This window comes from Solea solea, chromosome 11, assembly GCF_958295425.1.
Source record: "Solea solea chromosome 11, fSolSol10.1, whole genome shotgun sequence".
Classification (NCBI taxonomy): Eukaryota; Metazoa; Chordata; class Actinopteri; order Pleuronectiformes; family Soleidae; genus Solea; species Solea solea.
The window spans coordinates 2448800-2459833 of record NC_081144.1 but is presented as its reverse complement, the minus strand read 5'-3'; the positions used below and the strand labels follow the sequence as shown (position 1 = coordinate 2459833).

Below are 11034 nucleotides of genomic sequence, written 5' to 3'. Positions count from 1 at the left end.
CGATCTATGCTACTGAGTATATAAATGACATTGTAGTACTATAAACATGTCAATGATTCAGAAATGTCCTGTCTAAACCTATAACTTAATACAACTGTATATCTGCTCCTGGTCTCTCTCTTCTGGCTCTACCTCGCCTCCCTCTATCCCTGTCTGTCCACCACCTCTCCTCTGTCCCCCCCATTTTAACTTTCATCTCAACCGGTCGAGGCAGATGCTGCACATTTGTCAGTCGGGTTCTGTCAGAGATTTCCTCCTGTTAAAGTGGAGTTTTAGAAAACATTTACACATCACGAGAAAAGTGTGTAAAATAAACAAGATATTCAAGTTCAAAACCACTGAACAGCCTAGTTGCCTGCCACAATGGCGTTACCTGGGTTGCATGACGTCAGCTACCTGAGCTCTAAGTACACACCCTAACCCTAACCCAACCCTAACCTTCTAGCACAGCAGAGAGCGTTTATACTTCATAGTATTCTGTCCCTCAGTCAGATTATCTGAAAAAGCCCTATTACTCTCAGAGCAAGCAAACATGACGGGGGGGTTCCAGAACTCTCTGCTGTTACAATCCCAAGCTTTTAGTGCAGATGTTAGTTTTAGTGGCAGGATAAATAATTTACAGCCAAGTTATTTTCTGTCCTCTGCAGTGCAGACACGATTTCCTGATAGGGTTCTTTCGCGTGACGCGTCCACCAAGTAGGAGGGAGAGGAAATCCGTATTAACTCATCCACCAACTACTTTAAAATCAGTCCACACCTGGCTCTGCTTAGACTGAGTGACACACAGCTACTGCTTCACCTGCTCATATCACCGTCAACCATCAACCTCTATCATGAGCAGTATCGTCCAGAACCCGTACATCGGCCGGACACCAAACACACGGGTGAGTAGCCACTATTGGTTAGGGATAATGGGACGAAGGGTTTGATGCTTCATTGAGGTGATATTTGGACTGCTGTGGTAAAGATAAATTGACCTCTGCTTCCCTAACATCATTTTCTTTTCTGGAGATTCCTCTGTTCTTTTGCTCAGTCTCTGGATGCAGAAAGAGGCTCCTGAATTATTGACTGGCTGGGATTTCCAGTGCATGTGCTTTATCAGGTTAGAACAAAGGAGACAGTAGAACGTGTACTCTTGATTTGAATATGTGACATCATAAAATTATACAGCTGTATTAACAATGCATGAGTTTAGGAAACTTATGAGCATCTAATACAGTGTTTTTGCAATAAAAATATCATTCAACTGCAAAAAAAGGAATATATGTAGTGTAATTGACTTGAATTCAGTGTATTTATCTAATCACACCATTTTTTTTTACTTTTTTTACTTATTAAGGCTTAAGATACTTAAGATAATGACTTGTTTCAAGAAAACTTAGCAATTTTCTTGCTGCACTGGTAGATGATTTTGCTTGAAACAAGTAATTTCCCCCTAATAGTGGTTATATTTTCTTGTTTTTTTGGAGGTATTTCTTTGCAGTCTAATCTCACTCAACTCTGCAGCTCAACCTTTTGACTTTAAGGTTATAACTTTTTGTTGAGCTTTGTCTAAGAAAACATGAAGAGGTTGAGAGTCTGCCGACCGTCCTTAAGTGACTTCGACAAAGAAATGACCCTAATATTCCACCCACTAAGTGTGTCAATGTACGGGGCAAAACTAAATAATGGATGTAAAATAAATGTGCCAGCATTTCTAAAATTGGCTCCTGCCGTCGAACATGGAGTTATCCATTTGTAATGATTGTAATGAGACCATGAGTCCATTTGTCTCATGGTGGTGATGACCCAAATGCAGGAAAATTCACTTTAGACTAAAATAAAAAGGCTTACATTTCGACACACAGGCAGATAGAAAAGTGTTCACCAGGTGACGTTTCAGACACAAGCCTGTCTTCAGACTTTAGCCCAAACGTCACCTTTGTAACCTGTGAAACTAAAACATTCCTCTCTTGTTTCAGATCAGTTCCCGCCATTATTCCACACACACACACCAGCTTGATTACATGTCCCGCCTTTATTATTTTCACCTGTTGAATTTTAGCATGTCCTTCCCGCCCCAGTTGTTTGGGTCAGGACTGAAGAGTTTAGTTGGGAGCAACAGCTACTGTTTTTTCTATTTGTTGTTGTATTGATCGTGTCCAGCACCCAGTGTTTATTTAATTTCAGTGTGCGCAAGCAGGTAAACAGGAAAAGTATCTGTATCAGCCATATTTTCCAAGTTGCAAAGGCAACAATGAGTTGTGAAAGGAAATTTGGTTATAAAAACATATAATGTTATATAATGTGTGTGTGTTTAAGGGTTAGGCATTTAGTTGTGGTAGTTAAGATTAGGGTATGGTGTTATGGAGTGCATTATGTCTATGAGCTTAGTTTGGAGCAACAACTACTGTTTTTGCTATTTGTAGTTTTGCTGTCCAGCCCTCAGTGTTTATTTAGTTTGGATGTACAGTACGTGCTCTTACATTTTTAATACACTGGCAGGTAAACAGGAAAAGATAAATTTTCCATCATAAATCTTATTATTTTAAACTATGTATCATTCCACATCCAAACAAACACATTTATTTTGAAATTCTATGACATATTTTGACAAATGTCCTTGTTTTAAATGATTCGTAAGACCAACATCCCCCAGCTTTTATTTGCAAAAACAAATGACTTGATTGCAAATTCTGTGAAAAAGGAATGGTGTTTATGTAAATCTGCACATTTTAAAGTGGTAATATGGAAATCCCGGAACCTCTTTGTTGTGGGTATACGTCGCACATCTGCCTGTCACGTATGTCTACACCGCTGCATCATCGTGTGCATGTTTATCTCTCGTCAGCACAGACGTACTCGGGTATAAATTACTCAGGGCTTGTACTTGAATAATGCAGAGACAGAGCAGAGAGCCTCAAACAGTCGTGGTTACGTCACATGTCACGATGCACGTGGGGGTCAGACGAGATGAGAAGAGGCAATGGCTGCATTTACACTGCCCAATTCTGATATGGTTTTCATATCTGAGGACCTCCGTATATTGTGTTTAATAGTGATGCACATTTACGCTGGTTAACAGTCCGGGAAACAAACCACAGGGTGGGCGTGGCAACTGACCTGAAAATGCTTAGCGGGCCAAAACAGAAGTGAAAATCCTTGCCACAAAGATGTAGAACCTTGGCATGAGTCCACTGGTTTTAGTCTTCGTCCTCCATTACACAGGTTGAAAGAGTCATGTGATCAAAGGTAGTGTGAATTTCTCTGTGAGATGAATAAAGTATCTATCTATCTAAACATGTATTTACATAATTCTCCGTCATCCTTTTCTTAAGGGAGTACAAGTTGCTGAATATGTGATCTGAAGTTGTAGACACCGAAGCACACGTCTGATTCATATCTGATTTATTTCCACATACAAATGAGGCCTGATCCTGATCTGACGATATCTGAATCCATGCTTACACTGTCATGTCTCATATCTGATTCTGGGTCACTTGCACCAATCAGTGTAAATGCAGCCTTAGAGATGCAAGTCATGGCTTTTGTTTGGTCTTCGCTCTCCAGATGCCCAAGCCAGGAGGCAGCGGAGCGTTGCCTCCTGGGAGTCGAAGCAGCAGCATCAGCAGTGGAGGTGGCATGTCTGCAGGCAAGTTACTGTCTCTGGCATCCATGAGCGAGAGTGTACACAGCGGCCTGAGCTTTTTCTTGTCTGAGCAAACACTGGAGCAGGAGGAGAGGCAGCAGCGCAGTCACCACTTGGCAGAGTTTCAGCGGCTGAAGGAGGTTCGTGCAGCTGCTCAACTCAAGAACCTGGAGGATTTCCTCAAAATGAACCATGTGTCACTCAGGGACAGTACGTCTTATTCTACAGGCATGATTTACAGGTAAGAACACAGTGCAACACAAACACACACACCTGATTTTGACACCTTCTGGCCTCCAAATGCAGCTGATGAAGGCTGCAGTTATTTGAGACACAGCCACAGTAAGCCACTGTATTTGTCTACAGCGCATCAACATGGACACTGTGTGGTAGAACGTACATTATCAGTCAGGAAATCATCAGCCTGCTCTCCTGGAAAATCCCACAGTTATTTTACTTTTAAACAGAAAATGTTGCATTTATATGTTTGAATTCAACATTTGTCTGGACTTGTTTATGCCTTTATTTATATAGTGATGTCGTTCTTCAGTATTTTAGGCAAAAAGTTACCCATAGTGACCCTTAGTAGCCCCGTGATCAGGGCTATTGAGCCATTTACTGTGAAAACATCCAGCAGAAATTCAAATATGAAACGCCCTCAAACTGCATGTCAGAGATATTCAAAGCAGAATGTAAACTTTATGTGATTCTCACCTTTTGTGTCCACAGAAATCTGGGTAAATCTGGACTGAGGGTGTCCTGTCTTGGATTAGGTAAGTATAGCAGATACTGTGCATATGTACACACAAGCACAATTACAGTATATCCAATTCACTCAACAAATACCAAACTTCACACTAGAAAATCAAGGAAAATAAAATAGAAATATTGAATTTTAGCTGGTCTTCTTACAGATCTGTGCACACGCTTACTGAACAATACTTCCAGTTTTAATGACTCGATTTTTGTGCAGGCACGTGGGTCACCTTTGGAGGACAGATAACAAATGAGGTAGGACACCTGTACAGTGTTGTTTAATCTAGACTAGCCTCATGTTTGATGAATGCATTACTAGGATTACATCAAAATAAATAAATTCAGTGCAAAGATGAAACAAAAATAAACAAGTATCTTGTCCTAAACTTTGTTCGTTTAGTCCTAAAGAGGCCATTAAGGAAGGCAAAAGGATAGATGTCTATATCAGCTAAAGAGCTTTGGTTCTAATGGAATTATGTTGTTCAATAGACATTTACACACTGGCAGTTCTGTTCAAATCTGTTCAAACATTTATCCTAACATTCATCCGAGGAAAAGTGTTTTGAATGTGTTCATAAATATAATGTTATAGTGATTAATCATAAAGTGAATCAACCTAAACTTATAACTGTTACTTTTTAAAGGAATAATATTTTCTAATCTAAACAGATGGGATGTTCTCAGAGAATAGAGGGGGATGTAAAATGTTCTGATAATCCTCTCAAACTGTCTGTTGAAGGTGGCAGAGGAACTGACGACTTTGGCATATGAGAATGGAATCAACCTGTTTGACACTGCTGAAGTTTACAGTGCAGGAAAGTAAGCATGTCTTCATTTAAGCTTGTGTTTAACCTGGCTTGGTTTCCCTGATGTCTGAAAAAGTCTGAACAGTCATTAACACTGCATTACACTGTCAACACGTGAAAAATCATGGAAAATCAGAAACATTGTTTCCTAATTTTTGATAAATGTGATAAAAATGTCTGATTAAAACTTTATGGGCTTTAAAAAAAACCAGATTCATGCGAGAAATATCTCCTTTGACTATATTTGGCTCGAGGATCCAAACTCTGAACATAAAGATGCTGAGAAACAACAACAACAACAACAACAACAACAACAACAACAACAACACATCTCACAATCTTTTCTTGTTCTATTTTAGCTGAAAATCAGCTTGATGAAAGCTGTTTAAGTTTGAGTGAACCCCCTCCTCCCTCTTCTTTCTCAGGGCTGAAGTCATCTTGGGGAGCGTCATCAAGAAGAAAGGATGGAGGTAGACTTTTCACATTATGACATTGTTTCATGTCAGGTTCACTTCAAATGTGACATCCATGACTTAAATGAACACATGACACATCATGTGTTCTGACACATCTTTTTTTATATATATATATTTGATACATTTAAATACATTTCAGTTTCTTTTCTTGCATTGATTCTTGTAGTAAAAGTTGTTTTTCATTTTTTTTATTAATCCATTGTTTATGCAGTTTGCTTTTGTATCTCTTTAAAACGGCCTCACTGGATTCCTCTGCTTTAAATAAGCTACAATAGCTGCCTCTAAAACGCTAGAGTTAAAAGTTTAGTAATTATTTCATAAGTTCAGCCAATTGTTTCAAAATAAAATACAGAAATAAAATGAGGCAGATGTTGAATTTAAGCAATATACTTGCTAATATGCACTCCTGTGGTTTTTGTTGTTGTTGCTGAAATATGTCGTGATTTCTGTGTTTATCTTTGTTCTCACATGCAGCCGTTCCAGTTTAGTCATCACCACCAAAATCTTCTGGGGTGGGAAGTATGTGTATTATTATCATATCATATCATATCATATCATATCATATCATATCATATCATATCATATGTCATGTCAATCACCCAGTTTATGGTCAAAATCTGCATTTTTTTATATTCTATTTTTATTTTGTGCTATATTTCTTGACCTTTTTCTATTTGTCTATTTTTGGTGGAACTGTTTTTGGTACTTATCTGTATGTAATTAAGTAAGAACCAAAATGAAAGACAATTCAAAGACTGCAAACCTTTTCTCTCTTGTGAACCTTGAGTTGTATTTGTTTTTCAGAGCAGAAACAGAAAGAGGATTGTCCAGAAAACATATTATTGAAGGTAATTGTGAATAAAAATGATAGACCTTCTGATTCTAATTGTAACATCCAAATGCCTTTTTTTCTGAACACATTTATCTTCCTTCCACCAACAGGTCTGAGAGCGTCACTGCAGAGACTTCAGCTGGACTACGTAGACGTGGTGTTTGCTAATCGACCGGATCCTAACACACCTATAGAAGGTGGGCAGACAATTCTCCAACACTTTTAGCTTTATGTAATGATTCATTTACTGAGACGTACATATTTAATTATTTGCTTTTACTTAATTTTAAGTTAAAGAAACTAAAAACACACAGAAGTTTGTTCTGTGGATGCAATTAAATTTAATTTAAGGACTTAGAATGTGACCTGTGTGTGGTTTTTAAGGCTAGTTTACATTTCTAACTGAAAGACTGTGTTTTGTCAGTTTGCAGATTTGTGTTATATACGGAATATTTATGTTGCTTATGATTTCATAAATGTAACGAGACGACTTTAGTGACTTACTTTTGGCTGTTCTGGTAGAGACGGTGAGGGCCATGACCCATGTGATCAACCACGGAATGGCCCTTTACTGGGGTACATCACGCTGGAACTCCATGGAGATCATGGTGAGTTCACACAGCAGACCAAATCTTCTAATCATCATGTCCATGTGTCCCTTAGATTCAAACTATATTTGACAATATCAGACTTTCTGCTGATGTAATCATAATAATTTCCTGTGCTCGCTGTAGGAGGCGTATTCTGTGGCGCGACAGTTTAACCAGATCCCGCCCGTCTGCGAACAGGCAGAGTATCACATGTTCCAGAGGGAGAAAGTTGAAGTGCAGCTTCCTGAACTCTTCCATAAGATAGGTACACAGCTACCATCAAACACACTCACAGGACATTCCTGTACTGTAGGTACACAGTGGTGTGACCACTGGGGTCTTCTGCTGCTGAAGTCTATGTGGTTCAAGGTTTGATGGTCAGAGATGGTCTTCTGGAAACGGAGTTTGTAACTAGTGGTTAATTGTTGCCTTTCTATCATTTCATACCAGTCTGGTCATTCTCTGACCTCTGAGTGGATATTTTCTCTTTTTTGAACCCCGGAGATGGTTGTGCATGAAAATCCCAGTAGTTCAGCGGTCTCTGTAAAACACCAATAACCATGTTCAAAGTCATTTAAATCATCTTTTTGCATTCTAAATGCTCAGTTTATTCAGCACGTCATCTCTGTGATGTGATTGGCTGATTAATAATTACCATTTCATGCAGTTGCACAGGTGCATCTAAGAAAATGGCCAGTAAGTGTACATTAGTATGTATTTGTATTTCTCGTTTGTGAACCCTATGTTAACCTCGGCCTGTATAACTGCACATAAACAAGTCTCTGAGTGTTTGTGAGGATTTGGACTGTTGGCTGTTTATGTGCAGGTATTGGAGCTATGACATGGTCTCCACTGGCCTGTGGGATCATCTCAGGGAAATATAACAACGGAATTCCCTCCTCGTCACGTGCCTCACTGAAGGTTACTCACTACATCTGTCTCCTCTAATCTAATGGAATTATGATCAATTTTACTGTAGAAAAGAGCTTTTAAATGAATGTGGGGTAATTTGGTTTATTATAAAATAATGCAAATAATGCTTTACGCTAATATTAACTCACTTCCAGACAATTTACAGAAGTTCTTCAAAGGAAAGACAGGAAACTAAGCAGATATGATTTTTGTACAGAAGTGTGAAACTTAGATTATTTCTATTGTTGGAATCACACTGTAGAATAGTAGTAATAAATGTTTATTATATTATTATAGCCTTTATTTAACCAGGAATATAAACTCATTGACCAACACAGGCAGCAGTACATATCACTAAAGCATGCAGCATACACATAGAATAAAATAGAATAAAAACTAGTTAAAATATACAAAGTGTGATATAAAACCACACAATCAGCAAATGATTCAATAAAATCAATAAAGTTCATTTAGGCCAAACATCTTCAGCCACATGTTTCTGCCTCCAATTCATTTAAAAATATTTTAGAAGTGTTCAATGAGAGCAATTTTTTCTGTCGGTCACTTTTGTTTGTTCATGTTTGAAGTCGCTCTGTGTTGAACTCTGTGACAGGGTTATCAGTGGATGAAGGACAAGATCCTGAGTGAGGAGGGACACCGTCAGCAGGTCAAACTCAAAGAGTTGCATGCGGTCGCAGAGCAACTGGGCTGCACTCTGCCCCAGCTGGCCATCGGTAAATCAATACTTTGTTTTATGTCTTTTTTTTATCGCCCAATTTTTCTGTGATGCTCAGTTGTCTTCTTTACATTCCCGCAGCCTGGTGTCTGAGGAACGAGGGAGTGAACGCCGTCCTCATAGGAGCTTCTACTGCTGACCAGCTGAGGGAGAATATTCAAGCAATACAGGTCAGAGAACAAACAGGCAGCACATGCAGACCATCTGTCTATAGTCCCATAAGTGTCCTCAAGGACTGTAGATTCAGACAATGAGACAGGTCCTCAGGGATTGTAAATCCAGACAACTAGATGGTTCCTCAAGGATTGTAGACTCAGGCAAATATAGACGTTCCATGTGTCCTCGAAGATTGTAAATCCAGGCAACTAGATGGTTCTATAAATGTCCCTGAGGATTGTAGTTTCAGGTAACTAGATGGTTCCATAAGTGTCCTCAGGGATTGTAAATCCAGGCAACTAGATGGTTCCTCAAGGATTGTGGACTCAGCAAATATAGACAGTTCCATGCCAGGCACCTGGATGGTTCCATAAATGTTCTTAAGGCTTGTAGATGCTGGCAACTGGACTTGCTTGAGTTTTCTTGAAGATGTTTCATATGGCATCTTCAGGATCTTCTGAAATGGCAGTGTTTTTTTCTTTTTTTTTTTAAAGTTTGTTGCTTCTCGAATGCTCTTCTGACAATTCAGTTTTTTGTTAGTCTCTTTGTCCCCGTTCAGACCTGGTATTATCTGAACGCACCTGTTTCTTATCTCTGGTCAGTGTGACCAGGGCCCACAGTGATTTATTTGTGCTGCTACTATATTAACACACTTATGTCTTCTAATGTTCTAATGCTTATTTCATATTACAGCAGCAGTAGTAGAACTTTAATTAACTTAGCCTGTATCCACTCTTTTTCCCTCCATCTACCTGTCGCTTGAACGAACACTTCTGTAGTTTTAATGAGTCAGACTTCGCCTCGCGTGTGCATATGCATACAGTACTGATTTGCTTTGTTTTTTGAAAACAAGTGTTCAACACTGCAGCCCCTAACATGTTGCAGCTCTTTTGTCCCGTCTTATTTTACAGGTTCTGCCAAAATTATCGCTGTCCCTCGTATCTGAGATCGACAACATCCTGGGAAACAAGTCCTACAGTAAGAAGGACTTCAGATCGTAGAAGCAGCAGAGATGAACTGTGATCAACAACCAGTGGATTATCTGGACTCTGCTTCCAAAAGGTCAAAATGGTCCATGACATTTCACCTAATTGACTGTCACTTAAATTGTGTATTATGATTATTTGTTTTTTGGATTTACACGTGTTTACACGTGTTAGATTTAGTGTCAGGTTCAAAATTCCCAGGTATCCCCTTTTATTTTAGAATGAAAGAGGCTTGTTTCTGTAGAGGAGGTGCTGAAGTCTAGTCCTCCCTGCGATCACTTAATTTATATTGTACTAAAAGATTATTTTGATCACTGAGGTAAAAAAAAACATCCTGCCCTCCACAGCTTTTTATGAGTAAACTGACTCATTTCACCTCTGTACCTCTTTAAAAGGAAAAAAACCTCTCAGTCAGCAACTAAACAGGACTTGGCAGCATATTGTTTGAAGTTTGATAATCATGCTGAGGCCGTGGTTAGTCAAAGCTCAGTTTAATCACTGACGACAGAGGATCCATGGACAATAGATCAAGAGACAGCACGGTTTACTTTTATTGGTAAACAAGTCAACCTGGACTAACCACCATATCTTTTTATTGTTCTCCTTGAGTGCGCGTGTTGAAAGCAATAGAGAATGGTTTGCACCGTTTACTCTGCAGTGATATTTCATGGCACAAATAAAACTGGTTTGCCACATAATATGAAGCCTGGATCTTTCCCTCCTCCGTGAGTGAATTTGGCAAGCTGTGAGTGAATGGAAAAAGGAAACTTACACCTGGGATGTGTCACACACATCTGGAAAATATTTGGCTTATGATGTAGCCCGTAATAAAAGGTAGATGCACTATATGGACATAAGTATTGCATTCAGGAGTTTCAAATCAGGATTTTCAGCATACTAAGACATTTTGAGGAAGATTCTTTTTTATTCCAGGTCGTCTATAGAAAGAATGGACACAAATTCAAATAGAAACACCTTGAAGAACGTATTCTGTTATAGCTGCAAAAGGTGGGACCAACTCCATATTTAAGTACTGTATATGTAATGATCAGGCGTCCAAATACTTTTGTCCATATAGTGTATAAAGTGAGCCCGTTTGTTAATTTAAATACATCCTCTGTATTTCCATATTTGGAGAACGTTGACCGGCTTATAA

At 38.9% G+C, this 11034-nt stretch overlaps 1 protein-coding gene across 1 annotated transcript; it reads left to right on the top strand.

Moving 5' to 3' along the window:
• The first annotated feature begins 488 nt into the window (after positions 1–488).
• On the top strand, positions 489–10980 carry LOC131468626 (voltage-gated potassium channel subunit beta-2-like). Its single transcript, XM_058643111.1, has 15 exons — positions 489–884; positions 3550–3869; positions 4358–4401; positions 4602–4639; positions 5124–5203; positions 5616–5660; positions 6141–6185; positions 6471–6514; positions 6609–6695; positions 7021–7106; positions 7233–7353; positions 7915–8009; positions 8614–8734; positions 8818–8906; positions 9804–10980. Exons 1-15 carry the CDS (start codon positions 834–836, stop codon positions 9891–9893), a joined length of 1356 nt encoding a protein of 451 aa, XP_058499094.1. The 5' UTR covers positions 489–833; the 3' UTR covers positions 9894–10980.
• Positions 10981–11034: the final 54 nt, after the last annotated feature.

Bases quoted from the DNA above. Each gene is read 5' to 3' on its own strand.
- LOC131468626 (XM_058643111.1), top strand. From the start codon at position 834: ATGAGCAGTATCGTCCAGAACCCGTACATCGGCCGGACACCAAACACA. The intron at 5,661-6,140 runs GTAGACTTTTCA...TCTCACATGCAG, and splicing joins ATCAAGAAGAAAGGATGGAG to CCGTTCCAGTTTAGTCATCA. The intron at 8,907-9,803 runs GTCAGAGAACAA...CTTATTTTACAG, and splicing joins AGAATATTCAAGCAATACAG to GTTCTGCCAAAATTATCGCT.